The following is an 18,028-nucleotide window of genomic DNA, read 5'->3' on the forward strand; positions in this document are numbered from 1 at the left end:
ACTCGGCGAGATCAGTCTGTGATGAGCTAAGTAACGTACGGCTACACGTACCTGACAGAAGCATGGCAGATGTTGTCTTTAAAACATGACCATCGGTTAGACCACTGGGACATGGTATAAAACTGAAGCGCCAACAAGGTGACGACGTGGCCATTGAAGCCTTAAAATAATGTTGGCGAAAAAAGCCGCGCGGGGACTTCTGGGAACATTTTCGAGCGACGACTCCAATGTATCGAATCATTCAAGCAAACCGACTCGCTGAACGATTCTCAAAGCTGATTCTGCGGGAAAGTGCTGTGTGGCGCATGCGCAGTGCGGCGGTGGGGATTTCCAGTGTAACATGAAGGTAAGCGGTGCTGGACGATGAGCAGGATGGCTGCATCATTGACGATGCGGACGCTGACCAGGCATTGTAGTGTTGTATTATTCATCCATGTGTGCCTTTTCTTTGGAGGTTACTGTTAAAGTAGTGATTGTGGGATGTTGTGTGCTTGCTTGCGTGTGTGTGTTTGAAGGGCCCCTCAGCTGCGCTAACGTAGCTGCGATGCAGTGCTAACTGCATATGTCATCGGTCATACTAAAAGGTATGAGGTCTAAAACATTTCTAGAAGATTGACGACCGTTATTTATTCGCGGTCCTTATATTAATGCTGTTTAAGAAACGAGATGAGACGCTGTTGACAACGCTATTGACTGTCAGGACGGGAGACTGTAAGATTAGCTCTGTGGCTAACACACGTCACCAGTAACGCACTGCTTCACAAGCACCTGAACATGACGAGTGTCAGTTTGTTCATTCAGTGACAGTCATGGGTCTCGTGTTGTTGTTATTCCTGCTGCGTGCATGTTTTCAGGCAGATGGACGCCATTTACACTATATGTAATGCTAGTTGTTTGCTAAAAGCAGTCTCCGTCAGCTCACAATACGACTGAAATCAAAGAGCAGGGGAACAATTAAAAGTCTTACTAGAGACATTGCATGTATGTGTTCACTTTGATAGATGTGCTTTTGAGCTCATGCATTCAGTATTAACGAAGTGTGAGTGAACAGAGCAGTTGTGAAGTACTCTTTTATAACCGCAACGTAACTTCGATCGTGCAAAGACTGCCCTGAGCGAATCCATAACAACAGTCTACTGAAGATCTGACACACGTCAACAAGCAAAGCAAGCTTTTACTTTGCCCTAGTAGTGACACATTCCTCTGGCACAACGAAAATTCATGGCTCAAAATCTTGACAGACAATTGTACAAGGAAATGCAAAACATAGCTTTAAGCAGAGTTAGAAAAAGTGTATATATAGGTAACAGCCGCAGAAAAAAATGAAGAGACCATTTCAATTATTTCATTTAATCATCATTTCTAGATGTATTGTGTGGTCATGCAAGTCAAGTGTCAGTTGGATTTCAACAAAATGAAAACTCAGGAATGACAAAGTCATCCAACAGCAATGTAAAAGACAACACAATAAGACTTTAGTAAACATTCAGGTTATTACATAATGAAAAACTTTTGACTATCCCTATTCTTTCTATACTTTAGAGCTGTAGCTATCGATTATTTTAGTATTCTACCAATTATTCCATAGAATAATCGAGTATTCGGATAATGAGTACTTTTTCTTTAATAAAGAGCAATACTAAATATACAAGAGAAATCAAGACAGGTCTCTTGAAATGAACAACTAATTTGTTTCCTTTTTAGAAAAATGAACATTTTTATTGCCGAATATCTATTTATTATCATATCTGGGAAAACTAAACCCATTTTTAGGGATGCACCAAAATGAAAATTCTTGGCCAAAGCCGAACATGATGTGAAACACTTGGCCGAAGGCCGAATAATACCGAACATAGTTTTTTGCATTTCTTCTATTTATTAAGCCATTTTTTTCACTATTGCACAAACTGAATAGTCAAAATGTGCTTTTTATAATGTATCTTGCTTTTCAATAAAATACAATACAACTTAATATAAAATTGAGCAAAACAAAGTAAATTCAAACAAAATATTGAGCCCTCTCCCTTCATGAATAGCCTATATTAATTAGGCCTATAACTGTCTGCTAAAAGAATGTAATGTAAGTTACTCTGTACCCCTACAACAAAACAGTTCTTTAAAAAGTGTCATTCCACATTAGGCCTATAAACTAAAAATACGAATAAACTAAAACTGTTGGATTATGATAGGCTACATTGCAAAATGATTTGAGAAAAAAAAAACATCCAATGCAAGCAATTCTGACTGATGCTGACTGACAACCATTTCAGTTCACGTCTCTCTTCCAAACTCCGCCCACAAAAGCTGACTGTTCTAGAAGGTGCACTCGTGGATGCACCGAACATACTTTGACAAGTTGTTTAGTACAGGGAACTGTGTGCACGCGACCACTATATGATGTCAAAGGATGTCGCGAGCGGCGGGGCTGTCAGACAGCCCGCTTCCGTCTGAAGTAAAGTTACCGACCGGTAAAGACACTTTCATTTGGAAATATACTTCCGTGCGGCAAGTCCCGTGCTGTGTCTTTCTCTGACACTTTAAAATGCTCCACACACACGCGCACGCACACACCCACACGCACTGCCAAAATGTTTGCGGCAGTAATGAAGCACACGCGTGTCTCTCTCTCTCTCTCTCTATCTGCGCTGGTTGCTGCTTGATCGTATCACGAGTCATGTTCGGTAAAATTTATTCGGCCACTTCACAAATTCGTCCGAACACCGAACTTGCGTTTTTTGCTATTTTCGGTGGCCGAACATTTTCGGTGGCCGAACATTCGGTGCATCCCTACCCATTTTGTTCATTCCATTGCCATTAGGGGTGTAACGATACTAGGGCTGCAACTAACGATTATTTTAATTGTTGACTAACGTTTTTTTTCTCGATTAGTCAACTAATCAAAGTAAATATTAGATTTTTAATCTAATAAAGATATTAGTAAAAAATTAAGATTTTTTGGATTACTTTATTAATACTTTGGCAAACTCTGCAAATAAACAATAAGTTCTAGTATTTTCAATATCATTATAAAGCAAATCATACTTTTTACTCCACTACATTTTATAAATAAATATTGTTGTTTTAACATTTTAATCATCTGTGTTTACATTTAAATCATTATCTTCTTTTAATTAAGTAGTTTTAATTTTAAAAGTAAAAAAAACTTAAAATAAAAAAAACTTAAATCTGTATACTGTGGTAGGCTATATGAGACCAGTTTTTTTATTGCACTTATGCTTTTTGTTGTCCTTATGTTGTTCCAATTGCTTCCATTGTTTCCCTCATCTGTAGGTCGCTTTGGATAAAAGCGTCTGCTAAATGTAAAAACATTTAAAAATGTGTTTATGAAATACTAGAGCATGATATATGCTCTGTATTTTGTCCCTCCAATATCCGACTCTATTTTCAGTCTCAATGTAATTGAGTAAAAATACTACTATCTGTCTCTGTTTATTGTACAAAACTATCACCGTATAAAAGACTCTAATGCAGAGTGGCGTTAAAGCGAGCCCGCGCACCCTGAACTCAGAATGATGCGCTTAATGCATTCGCTTCGTTATTTACAGTTATGCGCATCCCGGACGCACAATGATGCGCTTAAAGCACCTACTCCTTCTGAAGTCCTGGGGATCATTTTGCTCCCCAAAGTAAATAATAGTTAGAACACAACGAGAAGAGATGATATGTTACATGTTTAACACATAGTGCGTTGCATCAATCCAACAGTTTACAGTTAAATCAGAGGTTTAAAAAGAGTTATTTCGTATGAAGACGCAAAATATTCAGACCGCTTCCAGTGCTTCTAATAAGCTAAACTACACTCAACTCACAGTCACTATATGGGTATAGGTTTTTCTCTGGCCGATGGCAATTTTTATAAATCAGGCCAGCCGATTGCCGATATGTTTTGCCGATTTTATTTTTTCCACTTTCATCTCATAAAATCTAATTAAGTAATAAGAAGTGATACAGAATATTGCTTAAACAGGGGTGCAAACTTGTCACCTTTCGGCGAAATTCGCTGTTTTCACCTTGAAATAGGTCATTCACGTGAATCGTGTAGATCTGTAAAAAAAAATTGTGGGGGGGCGTCGGTCGTCGTATCTGCGAGTCATCTGTCTCATGTCACCTGTAGCGTTTTTTTCCCCTGTTGGCAAAGTGATGGACCCGCCCTACTCTGCCTCTGATTGGCTCACCTTAATGTTCTTTCCCTCATCATCCAACCAATCTCAATCCTGAAGCCTCACTTTCAGACGCTGCAGGCAACTGTCCATATTTCCAGAGGCTACGTAAAACCAGTGTTGCCAACTTGGTGACTTTGTCACTAGATTTAGCGACTTTTCAGACCCCTTTAGCGACTTATTTTTCAAAAAGCGACTAGCGACAAATTTAGCTACTTTCTGAATGAGCCTTGGCGACTTAGCGAAACATTCTGCTACACGTCTATTGCCCCGCGAGAGCGAGTTTTTGCCCTCCCAGCGCAGCACCGCCTCTGTTCAGTGAGCGGCAGGGAGAAGCAGCACATTCAGTTCAGACCGCACTGACGCGCGTGTGAATGAGAGAGGCATGTACAAACAGTGTTTCCAAGAACTAATCACTTATTGACCTTGTTTGAGCATTTATGATTTAAAACGCGATGACTGTATGGACACATGAACACAAACGGACTTTAGCTGTTCAACGAAAGTGACTGCTAGTTTTAAGTGGTTGAGTTCACTCACTATTACATAGTTTTTTTGATGTCTGCCAACAGAAACAGAAAAATAAGTCATTAAGAGCCTATTTATTGTGCATTTGGGTGTATTGTTTTAATATAATACTGTATACAACCGCTCAGAGAGTAGAGATATGAAGCAGACCTGAAGCGCTTAGCTTGTCAGATACTACGTGATGACGTCACTGATATGCAAACTAGCGCATGACGTCATCTGGCGACATTTAGCGACTTTTCGGGTAGGCTTTAGCTACTTTCCATTGAAAAGAGTTGGCAACAATGCATAAAACATGAAGGAACAAGCTAACTATAAGAAACTTATTTTTGAAGTAAATGATAGTTAGATTAGCCTGTTTGTAGCCAGCTAAATTAAGTTCGCTGGAGAGCTGGACGGAATGCATTTGTATCTGCTGTAAATTATGGTGTTCCAGTTTAAATGGTGATTACCGCGTGAGGCTGGATTTATTTTTTTTGGCGTGAGGCTGCTGTTGTGATAGCTATGAAGATTGTAAGTTACGTTATCGCTACAGTAGTTTGCTAACGTTACCCTTTGCAAAAATGCTTCTCAGTCTCGACCTTAACATTTGTCTTGCATATCAGTAAGCTATTACTCTGATATGAAGTCGATTTGAGAACTGTTCGACCTACAAGTAAAGCACAGCGTGTAATGTACAGTGATATTAGTATCACTCAGCTCAAGTGTCAGCCTGTAACAGTTTCATGATGGAGAAACACCTCACGTTTAGCCTGTCAGCCGCATCAAAAATTTGAGTGCTGAAATGAAGATTTACAGTGGTTTATTTGCCCTGACTAAGTTCATGTAACATCTTAACAACAATCCTTGTTGATTTTAGACCGTAGTTGTCGCTCAAACGTTTTTTAATCATATAAAGGTGTTTATCCTTGAATGGTGCACTGCAAAAAATGCTTTCCTACTTAGAGTTTTTGTCTTGTTTTCTAGTCCAAATATCTGAAAATTCTTAAATCAAGAAGCATTGAAAATATAAAAATATAAACCAACTTCCGTGTTTTCCTCTTGATTACAACTTTATTTTAAATAATAAAGAGAACCTCAAACATTTAAATATAAATAAAACAACACACAGATGATGTATAAAGTGAGTTTATTCAAACAGAATAAAGTGCAAACTGCAAAAGAACAACTTTTGTTAACTGATTTTAAATATACTTATGTCTTATTATTATTGTTTATATTATTATTGTAACAACCCAAGCCAGTGTGTTAAGTATTATAGCAAGCTAAACATTTATAAACAGCAAATTCACTCGCACTTTGTGCAGTGTATGACTTTATTGCACTCCATCAACGTATAATTAAAATAATTATTCTGCCACACTGTCAAATTTCATTACTCGGCTTACTTTTAACCCAAAATATTTCCAAACCTCAGACTTCACCCTTTTAGAAGGGGGATAAATCATCGGCAGCGTTCCTCCTTCCGCCACGCTTCCTCTCCGTGTGGTACTGTTTACATCAGAGTGCGCACGCGTCTTTTGCTCAGCAGGGCGTGCACACACACACGTAGGCATCTCCACATGGGGAACGGGATCGTTTAGATCAGAGTGCGCATTATTCCTACGCAGCATACACGCAGTGTACTTTTATCCGGTTGATGAAAAATAAACAAATACACGTTCTAAAAAATCTATATATTTTCGCGGTATTTGAAAGTGCCCGCGATAACAACATCGTGCTAATCCATTACCACAATTAATCGCATTACCGAATATCGGCACATGTCTAATTGTAACGCGGCATGATTTCAGCCTCTGAGCTCGAGGTCCGATGCTATTGGCCCCGCCCAGTTCGCTGTAAGCCTTAGCGCCAATGTTGCCAGGGTCGTGGTTTTCCCGCACAATTGGGCTATTTTGTAAATGCAGTTGCGGGGAAAATTATGGAGCCGCGTAGTGTTGTCAAAAGTCCCGGTACTTCGGGTCCAAGTCAGTACCTAAAAATAAAAAAGTTGTCAGTACCTAATTTTCATAAGACCCGGTAGCACCAATGTACCGGGTCAACCGGGTACTTATGCTCTGTCTGACAGGTTGTCAGTCAGAAACGTTTTGTAGATGCAATAAGACATGATGAGCGGATAAGCGCGGCTCCGATTCACAAGAGATGCGCGACAAGTCATATCACGAAGAAAACTAACAGAGTTTTGTGGTGAAAGGAGGAAGCATCCGGATTTAAGTTAACAAGTTCAAGAGGTAAGTTTCAAATTCTGTTCGCGTTTGCATTAGTGTTGTCACGGTACCAAAATTTCAGTAGTCGGTACCAATACCAGTAAAATTCCACGGTTCTCGGTACCAATTTCGGTACCAAAGCAAAACACCAGTACATGCTAATTGAAACAATTTTATTAATAAAGGTCATTGTTAATATAAATGTATAGAAAGCAATGCCATTTTGTATACATGAAGTATAAGTTAATTGTTGCTGAAACTGTTGTGTGCTCACTGGGGTCTTTCATGCTGATGAACATCCTCCTCAGTCTGCTGCTGTAGAAGACAAATAGAATAAACTTCAGTAAGTCAACTGACTGAACAAACATGCATATGCAATATTAGAACAAACCTCAGTTTTTATACTGCATTTACACAAGATTACTTACATTAAGGTAACTGTATATTAAAATAATAAATGCAACAGATAGATTTTTCTTTAGTTTAAATGTGGCTTTTTAAACCTAATAGAGTTATCTATCCAAGACATACACATTGCTAGTCATACAGTTAGTATGCTAGTTTTCTAGCACATAGATTTCAGATAGGCCTATATAAAATAGGTACTGTAAACCCCATCCTGTCCTCCCACTTATTTTACCCCATTACAGTTATAAAAGCATTAAATGGTTAATAAGGACACTTGACTGGATTAGCATTGGCGCTAACAAATTAACACGCAAACAGGGACGTTTATTTTAACGTAACCTTTAAATTTAACATATGATACAACATTCATAATGCAAACGCGAACAGAATTTGAAACTTACTTGAACTTGTTAACTTAAATCCGGATGCTTCCTCGTTTCACCACAAACTCTGTTTGTTTTCTTCGTGATAAGACTTGAATCTGAAGTATTTCTGTGCGCATCTCTTGTGGATCGGAGCCACGCTTATCCGCTCATCACGTCTTGTTGCGTCTATAAAAAGTTTCCGACTGACAATGTGTCAGACAGAGCATCAGTACCCGGTTGACCTGGTACGTCGGTGGTACCGGGTCTTATGAAAATTAGGTACCGACAACTTTTTTATTTTTAGGTACCGACTTGGACCCGAAGTACCGGTACTTTTGACAACACTAGTTTGCATTATGAATGTTGTATCATATGTTAAGTTAAAGGTTACGTTAAAACAAAAGTCCCTGTTTGCTTGTTAATTTGTTAGCGCCAATGCTAATCCAGTCAGGTGTCCTTATTAACCATTTAATGCTTTTATAACTGTAATGGGATAAAATAAATGGGAGGAAAGGATGGGGTTTACAGTACCTATTTTATTTATCTGAAATCTATGTGCTAGAAAACTATCATACTAACTGTATGACTAGCAATGTGTATGTCTTGGATAGATAACTATATTAGGTTTAAAAAGCCACATTTAATCTAAATAAAAATCTCTCTGTTGCATTTATTATTTTAATATACAGTTACCTTAATGTAAGTAATCTTGTGTAAATGCAGTATAAAAACTGAGGTTTGTTTTAATATTGCAAATGCATGTTTGTTCAGTAAGTTGACTTACTGAAGTTTATTCTATTTGTCTTATACAGCAGCAGACTGAGGAGGATGTTCATCAGCATGAAAGACCCCAGTGAGCACACAACCGTTTCAACAACAATTAACTCATACTTCATGTATACACAATGGCATTCTATGTATTTCTATACATTTATATTAACAATGAGCTTTTTAATAAAATTGTGTTTCAATTAGCATGTACTGGTGTTTTGCTTTGGTACCAAAATTGGTACCGAGAACCGTGGAATTTTACTGGTATTGGTACCGACTACTGAAATTTTGGTACCGTAACAACACTAGAGCGGTTGCGGGTTTTTGGGCTACTTTCCTAATGTACTGCGGCCGCCAAAATGTTTATTTATATTCTAAGGATAAAAGTTAATTGATGAGATTCTTAATGTGTATTCATACTCAGATAAATACCTGGCAACTCCAGGACCGACCCGTTCTCAAAAGTGTGGGGAACGAGTGTCTGACAGGCAGGCTACAGTGCAGGGAGGGACGCGGAAGCTCAGCTCAACCAAAGAGGGTTGGTGGTATTAGACAATGCATCCGAATAATGTTTTTACCAATGTTTCGTACTATGGTGCATGTCACGTTGCACAATGAAAGAAATCACACGCGAGTGTACAACAGTTCATTCTTCCGGCTGCCAAATATCACGTTTGAGCAGCGCTATACGCAGTCTAGAACAACTAAAACATTGACGTGCTTGTACACTAGGGCTGCAGCTTTCGATTATTTTAGTAATCGAGTATTCTACTGATTTTTCCATCGGTTAATCGGGTATTCGGATAATAAGTACTTTTTCTTTATTAAAGAGCAATACTAAATATACAAGATAAAATAAGAAAGGTCTCTTAAAATGAGTAAAACAACTAATTTGTTTCCTTTTTGAAATTGCATACATTAATATCTGTGAAAACTAAACACATTTAGTACATTCCATTGCCATATTACATTCAAAATGCAATATAGGCCTAATACAAATGTATAAATAAGAAACATTAATAAAAATAGAAAGAATAATGTCAAAGGTAAACAACTAACTTCAGCTTATGCATGATGCATTTAGTTTATCTAAATTAGTTTTAGTTTCTTTTTTACTATTAAATAGTAATATATTTGTCCACATAAAAATACTGAGTTAACCGGACTTTTATTTTGGCAGGTCGTCGGAAGACGCTTGTTTTTTAGTGTGTTAGCTTCACTCAGTAAAATATTCTGAAATAAACTCTCAGAGCAACTCTGGAGATGAAGTTCATGTGTTCATGTCCTCATAAAGTGCAGACGCAGACAAATTCATGAGCATCACGCATGTAGCACGTGTAGAACTGTGCAGTTCATTCACGCAGACCAGCCAGATGACATGAGTAAATTCGTCCACAGCGTCGATTCAGCGTCCACAAGTCCGAATCTAGTTTTATGGACTCAATGCGGCCGGACAACAAGTTCACTCGCAAAATAGACTAAAACTAAGTAAAATAGCAGTTCACCATTTCAATAAGCTATCAGTTATTTATCAGCATGAGAAACACGTGTGAGCGTGTGAACAGACTAAAATGCGTGTGTCTCACGGTGAATGCGTGAGACTTGAGAGCCCTGTAACATGAATAGAGTTTAGCGGGCTGTGCGTCAGTAATAACGGTCCGTGGGGAAACGCAGTGCTCCGTGTGTACTGTAGTTAAATGGATTAAACAAAGCTTTGAGGCAACAAAAATTGCCTCGATGATTTTTTGTATTCGAATCAGTCGAGTTACTCGAGGAATCGTTTCAGACCTATTGTACACATACTGTATACATATGCAATATATTTAACCATGCTTATTTCTTAAGCAAGTTTTTGCATGTCTTACGAAGAGAAAACATGTTTCTCGTCCATTTCCGTGCGTGGCCTCGAGCACACATGGGATCTTTTTTAAAGGGACACTCCACCCAAAAATGAAAATTCTGTTATGGATTACTCACCCTCTAGTTGTTCCAAACCTGTATAAATTTCTTTGTTCGGTTGAACACAAAAATATTTGGTAGAATATTAGCAACTAAAAATTATTTGGCATCATTGACTGCAATAGCAGAAAAGATTGTAACGGTAGTCAAAGGTGACCCAGAATTGTTTGCTTTCCTAAATGTCCCAAAACATATTTTGAGTTCAACAGAACAAATCATATATACAATACCTAGGAAACCATTCAGATAAGTAAATATAGCAATAAATATAACCCTAACCATAATCTTAGAATTTTTGTATTTTCAAACTATAATACTTTTTGCCAGTCAACCTCCTTATTAGACTGCATGGATGGGCAGTGTTTCAAATACATGCATTTGAAATACAAAATACTATTATTTTGTAATAGTATTTTGTATTTAAATGCATTTAATCTTAGTATTTTTTTGTATTTATTTTTTGTATAGCCTAGTTAATTCAAGAAATCGGCAGTCTAATAAAGAGGTTGATTGGCAAAAAGTATTTTGAAAATACAAAAATACAAAGACATTTTGTCATTTTAGAATGTTAAGTTCTACTTCTGTAGTTATTTTGGTGAAAGTAACTCAAAAGTAATACAGGAGTCATGTAACGTATTACAATTCTGAGACAGTAATATTGCAAGGTAAGGGATTACTTTTAAATAACAGTAACAAGTAATCTGTAATGTAGGGTTGTAACGATTCACTCAGCTCACGATGCGATGCGATTCACGATTCTGATCTCACGATGCGATTTATTCACGATTTACTCACGGTTTATTTTTAAAAAATGAGTTGAAACAAATTAGAAATGAACAAATTCCCTTGCATTATTTCTTAAATGCTTCACGTTTCTTTGCATAATAAAATAATGTTTTATTTCAAATAACAAAAGTAAACTGCGATTTTATAACAAATTAATAATAGAAAAAGTCTCTTTAATATAAACAAACTAATACTGTCTGTGCTTTTCTTGGATTTTTTGCATTTAAGAAATATCAGCATCCACGTTTAGGTTTGCAGTGAAAATAGCGGCCCCTGCTGTTCAAAAAATGTATTGCGATTCAGTTCAAGCCTCAACCGAATTGAATCGTCACTCATTATAACCGATTTTCAACCGGCTCACGGTGAATCGTTACATCCCTACTGTAATGTATTACAGTTTGGAAGTAACTTGCACAACACTGAACATGAGTGATGGTCGAAGATTTATCTGCGTCTGCACTGTATGAGGATATGAACACATGAACTTCATCTCCAGAGTTGCTCCGAGAGTTTATTTTACCAGCGTTTGAGTGAAGATGTCTTCAAACAAGCATCTTCCAGAAGACCCGTCAACATAAAAGTCCCGTTACATTAAACACTCAGACAAAAAGATACTGTAGTGTACTATAGTATTTGCTATTGAAAATTGCAGTGCCCTTGTAGTAAATTGATAAACACTGTATACTATAGTAAAGTTCAAAAACAATATAGTAAGAATTTTACTGCAATTTTACTGTAAATAATATAGTATACTACAGTAATTTATGTGGACAAATATACCACTATTGTATTGTAAAAAAGGAAAAACAGAACTTAGAAATATTAAAACAAATTTAGGTAATCTAAAAATGATATGGCCCTAATTTATCCATCTGTATGTAACATGAATGTCTTTTGTCAGTTTTCTGCCTGTGCTACCAAACTATAAACCTCTCTAGCACCAGTGCTATGTGAAAAAAGTGAACTTACAGCCTTAACACTAATAATGATAATTTTATATATATTATATATATATATATATTATAATTATTGCTTGCCTTTGTTTTATAGCACACTTTATAGTCACGGAGAGTAGGCCTATAACCAAATTCAGGTGGCCAAAGCGGACACTAGTTAAAATGCTTAGAAGCAAACTTGACCAATCTAAATCCGAAACAATTATATTGATTATATTATATACATATATTATAATTCAAATGAAATATATTTTTTTTATAAAGTAATTTTTGTACTCGGACAAGTGAATGACAAATTTACTTGTCCGAAGGACAACCACATGACAATGCTTAATGTCAAGCCCTGCTTAAATTAAACATTTATTGAAGACATGTCTTTTCAAATCAGTGCACAATCAGTGATTGAGAAAGATTGAGTACGTGTTTATTGCAGGGAACAAGATAGTAGTCTAATTTATAGTAATAATACACGATTGCTCAAATTTTAAGCACCTTCTCAAACTGTTCTGAAGCATGCTTTTGTTTATGTTTGTTGGCAGACACTGCTATATGTCAAATAGTCATAATCTACGTGAAAATATTACACAGCCTGCTGCTCATAACTGCGTTTTTAGTTATATTTAGCTTTTATCTTTTTTATAGCCTGACAGGAATGTAGACGCTCTTGTGGTCGAATGCGTATAAACAGCCGCAAAAGACTGCATGCGGACATAATGCGTAAACGAGGGGAAACAACAAGTCAGGATTTAAACTTCGGCTGAAGACTTAAAAGTTTGGTTTAAAGACGAAAAACCAAACAAGCAAAATGTTTTCTCTCCATTTCAGATTTCTAACACACACCTACAGTGTTCAGCGTGTCCAGCTGTCAGAGCAGAAAAAAAAAACTTTTAATGTTAGTAAATCCAGATGTTACTTTCACGTTTGTGGTGGTAAATATCCCAATTCCGAGGTGTTTTGAACGCAGTATTAAAACTATGTGATGATGTCACAAATATATTAATTAGCGTGTGACATCATCAAGTGCCACAGTGTCACAAAATCCTAGCGGAAACACGCTAGATTTACTGTAAAATTAAAACCTGGATCAAATGATAGCTTAAATATAACCCTGATTATTTCTAAACAAGGTTTAAAGTTTGGTGCAACAGAATTAAGAAACAAACGTTGATTTAATCTAGATTTAAGACTAATCCTTGTTGGTGCAACCCACCCTATGATTCATAAAGTACTGTGAGGCTGCTGCGGCTCAAACATGTATTGTTTTTGTGTCATTACAGAAGCTGGCAGTGTTGAATATGGCACGCGTGATGCGCCCCTCCCTCCACAGACCCTGACCTTCAGGCCGCTGCTGCCGCAAACGCCTGACAGATAGAGAAAACTTAATCTCTCTCTTAAACTGTGTTGACTAAAGAAGCATCCAGAGATGCAGTCCACTACTGCGGGAAAGAGTCTTGGACGAGGCACGTGGCCAAATTAAACCCAGCGTATTTTACGTAAAGGCGCACTGCCACCCGGGATGATCGCAGATTGCTGATTTGTCCCACCAGACTTCACCGTTCTCCTTGATCGTCCAGCGTCTAGTGGAGAAAGAGGTCCTGAGATGGCAAGGGGCGCAGCTTAAAGAAGCTCTTGGATTGCGGGCTGAGATAGGAGGTTGCAGAGCACGCAGCCCGCTGCCACTAATGGATGCCAAGTTGCGAGAAGACCTGTTCCGTAGGTATGTGGCATCTCTGGAGAATCGGCTTGAGAAGAGAGCTGGTGGAGCTACAACTGAGGCGGCGTTGATCTCTGCAGCGACAGCACTGCTGGGCTCAAATCAGCTGGACCCAGGTCAACGCTTTCGCACGGTTCCCTTCTACAACATTGTGGAAAATTCGCTGCGGACTCAGAGGGGTGCGAACCTGAAGACCTTGCAGACGGCATTTGCAACATTGGAAACCATTTGTACCAACTTGCTGCTCTTTCCGTGGAAGAAAGAGTTCCGTTGCATAAAGGTGAGTAACTGTGTGAATAACTGACTGCATGCAAGGAGTGGTATCAGCAACATCAAATCACCACTGGTATTAAAATGTGTATCATGATGTCCTGGGGCTGGAAAATTATTCTGCCATTATTAGAGGATGGTTATTTGATTTACTAAAGCCAGTTTATTCTTTTTTTCTATCTCCCAGACGTTTACAGGGCCATACGTGTACCAGTTACAGTCCGTGATAGGAGATGCAGACCTGCGTTTGCTGCTGCGTTCCTTGGGCTATTTGAGAGACCAGGAACTGCAGTACCACTGCCGGGATCATCTGGGTGCGAGCACCCACCTCCGACAGCTGGCCTTCGAGCTGCTCCTGTCCCAGGCCGAATGCCGTCTACTTGCCGAGGTAGTGTCCATGTCTCGGGGCTCTGCTTCGGAACTGGAGGTGGTAGAGGTCAGGAGGAACACCAGGGAGGATGCAGCCGGCTGCGCCGATGCTCTCCGCAGACGGGATGGCATCACTGCCGATTTGTCCCGCCTTTCCGTGCGTCCGGCAGATATGGAACGCGCCCACCTGCGGCGAAGCGGTCGGCCATCCAAGTCAGTGGATGTAACAGACGGCGCGGGACACTGGCATCAAGCCAGCAAGCCAGTGCTGAAGCCGTCGCTGAGTCTTCGCAAAGAACCTTTGTTCGTCGACACCGAAGAGGATGCAAAAGATGAAATCCTCCGTCCTAACCCCTCGCTGTATGCCATGGCGGCCCCTCCTTCCTTCGGCCCGGCAGCCGACTTCTTCCCGATTCAGTCACCTCCATCTGAGCCTTACCCCTACCACTTGTCCTCCCTGGACGAGGTGGACCTGTACACTGAGCGAGGGTCAGCTAGCCATCAGACGCCCTCTAGGCCACCGAGCCGGGAGCCACGAGAATCACGGGACACTTGGGTTCTAAAGGGTCACATGATGAAGTGCCAGGGCTGTGGTGTCAGCTGCCCGTCGCTCTCTTCTTGCCAGAGGTGCGACATGATCCTGTGTTCATCCTGTCACTCGGTGGAGCCGGCGCCTTGTTGCGGCTTCCAGGACTACATGAAATCGTCCCGGCCTCCGGATGGCTACATGCCTGTGAAGGAGAAGCTGTCCGTCTACTGTCACACCCACCCGCACCCTCTTCCCCACGCTCAGTCCCACGCACTGCTGCTGGACAAAACCGTGACGAGTGTGAAGCTGTTTCCCAGCAAGCCGGTGACTTCGGCGGGCGGCGGGGGTGAGCGTCTGAGTGTGGCCGGCTCCCGCTGCGGCTTCTGCAACAAGCCGGGGGCCTCTTACACCTGCGTGAACTGCTCCAAGGTGTCGTGCGACCCGTGCATTAGCCTTTATGCCAGCGATACATGCACACGCAAAAGCCCTCACCATAACTTTCTGCCCAATCATCAGCTCAATTTCAAATCCGGCACCATATCTCACCTCGTATATCGATAGACCAGCACGGCAGTTGATTTGTTATTTATTTTCCTTTTTGTTGACAGATGTTTCCTCTCACTAATATGTGATTTTCTACCCCTCAGTAGCCGTGTTTTATCAATAACATCAAAGAAAAAATGCTATATGACCAGAGAAAATCACTCCAACAGTGGCTTCTGGTTAGACTTTCTCTTGAATTGAATCCAAGAACTTGAAACTTGTTGTCTGGGGTGAACAACCTTAAAAATACACTGGAAGAACATAGTGCACACACACATATATAGATATACATTTTGAATTGTGATGCTATAAATTTATGTCTGTTGGTCTACTGGCTGGTTTCCCAGCAGGTTGTGAATCTGCATCAGAACGTGAAATGCCTTGTAGGTTTACCCAAGAACTCAGCCTGTGCTGTTCATAATGCTGCTGTTGAAAATCAAACCAGAGGCCACTAGCATATTTTGCAAGCAACATTCTCAGTATTTGCAAAATTGATTTCCATACCACATTGTCAATGCAAGTTTTCTTTTACATTATCCTTGCACTTATTTCATTTTATATAGTTTTGAACAAAAGTTCATTTGATACATTGACATTGTATCACATGATGATTATCTGGAGTATTATGACTGGCAGGATCTCACAAAAACATGTTCATATTCATCCTTATACCAGAAGTAAAAGATTTGTGATTAGTACGATTTTTGCCAGTGTGACAGTATTTTCCTGACAATAAAGCACAGTTGTGATTCTCGTTCATGTGTTATGCGGGAGGGAAAATCTTACTCTTATTACTGTAAACTCAGTTATCTTCAAGACATTCTAGTCATTACACTGGCACACTTTCATAACATTGGACTGATTTGACTTCTCTGACTAATTTCATCTGTGCGGTATACTTTATATTCGCCTATTTGCCGCAATCAACATAAAGTGTCTTGTGTGTAATTCTCTGTGTTACTTTTGTTTGTGATCTCCATGTTGCCGGAAGGCGCACAAATTCAGGACTCAATGCTTCATGTCTGTCTAAGGGCCAAAACTGTCAGGGATACAGCAGCTTGCACAAGACGTGAAGGCGATATGTGTTTCCATCATGTCTACCGTGACTGGACCTCACAGCCGGTGATTAACCTGTTAAAAGTGCCATGTGCCAAACACTCACATTGGCAGAAAGTGAGTTTGAACTTGGACCCTGGCATGCCTTTAACAAAGCTTTAGTCATTGCAGAAGTCAAGTTTGATCTTTATTAAGAGCTCGATGAGGCTGGAAAGGGCAGACAAGAGCTACTGGACACGTGTTTGTCACTGAAAGTCTACTAATTATACAAATAAATGGATAAAAAAGCGATGATTTTATAGAATAAAATTCTTCGAAAAGCACTGTTGTTTGTCTGCTGTGAGTTCAGTCAAAACCTTTGACTTGCTTCTTTTCACTACGGGCAGAAGAAAAACAGACAAAATAACAGAGGTGGAAAGTAACGAATTACATTTACTTGCGTTACTGTATTGAGTAGGTTCTTTGTGTACTTGTACTTTTTTAAGTAGCTTTTAAAATCTGTAATTTTACTTGTACTTAAGTATGATTTGTGTGATGTATTGTACTTCGTTATATTTAAAATCACATCCTTTAGGGAGTAAAAAAATAATGAAAACATTGCAAGGAAAAAAACCGCGACCGGAAATTACGCCCTGCGCATCTGTCACACCCGTTTCACCCCTAGTTCACACTGCACGCGAGAGCAGCGTGCTGTTAACAGATGAGAGCATTCATCACGGACAAAGTCCACATGGATTGACAGGAAAAAGTAACACTTTTACCTTTAAAGCACGTAAGTGGTGTCTAATGTGTTTTTAAAGCCATGAGTTTCAAAAAGACTTTTGCCAGGAGTGTTTTTGGCCAAAACCACAACAGCACATTTAAAGGATTTATAATACAAGTATATCTTAGATGTTATGTTATATTGCAAATGAAGGAGTGGGAAACGATCGCATTAAGCTGTCAGTGTACTGTCTGAAACCCACTGTCATCATAACCTTCTGAAAAAACAGATAAAACGACATAGACATCGTGTTATATGCTTATATTGCGTATGTGTGAGAGAAAAGCGATCGCATCACAAGTCAGTCACTCTCTCCTATGGTGAGTTAACCCTTAAGTGACTTCGTATCCTTCAAAGCACCATGGCTTTTTATTTATAACTTGTACTACACAGATCTAAAAGAGCATAAAACAGGCGGATATAACAAATCATAGTTATGCAATCTACTTAAAAGCGCTTTGATGAAGTTCTGGAAGATATTTTGCTCATTGACGTATGTAAATAACTTGTATGTAAACAACAATAAATTACATTGTTGTACTGTGGTAACAGTTACCCAGGCAGCGCGGTGCATACGCTGCCGGTGTTCTGCCAATTTATGCTACCCATAAATTTGTGCTACC

The 18,028-nt window shown here is 39.3% G+C and overlaps 1 protein-coding gene across 6 annotated transcripts; it reads left to right on the plus strand.

Annotated features, from left to right (window-relative positions):
• Positions 1 to 246: 246 nt before the first annotated feature.
• spata2 (spermatogenesis associated 2) lies at positions 247 to 16,985 on the plus strand. Of its 6 annotated transcripts, XM_057326802.1 has the most exons (5): positions 354 to 584; positions 8,502 to 8,542; positions 8,885 to 8,998; positions 13,439 to 14,155; positions 14,333 to 16,985. In XM_057326802.1, exons 4-5 carry the CDS (start codon positions 13,844 to 13,846, stop codon positions 15,602 to 15,604), a joined length of 1,584 nt encoding a protein of 527 aa, XP_057182785.1. In that variant the 5' UTR covers positions 354 to 584; positions 8,502 to 8,542; positions 8,885 to 8,998; positions 13,439 to 13,843; the 3' UTR covers positions 15,605 to 16,985. The 6 variants fall into 6 exon arrangements, with proteins under 6 accessions (XP_057182783.1, XP_057182787.1, XP_057182785.1 ...); XM_057326804.1 differs by lacking the exons at positions 354 to 584; positions 8,885 to 8,998 and adding an exon at positions 271 to 346; XM_057326801.1 differs by lacking the exon at positions 8,885 to 8,998.
• Positions 16,986 to 18,028: the final 1,043 nt, after the last annotated feature.

The sequence above is a fragment of the Triplophysa rosa genome, unplaced genomic scaffold (genome assembly GCF_024868665.1).
Source record: "Triplophysa rosa unplaced genomic scaffold, Trosa_1v2 scaffold137_ERROPOS1633012, whole genome shotgun sequence".
Lineage (NCBI taxonomy): Eukaryota > Metazoa > Chordata > Actinopteri > Cypriniformes > Nemacheilidae > Triplophysa > Triplophysa rosa.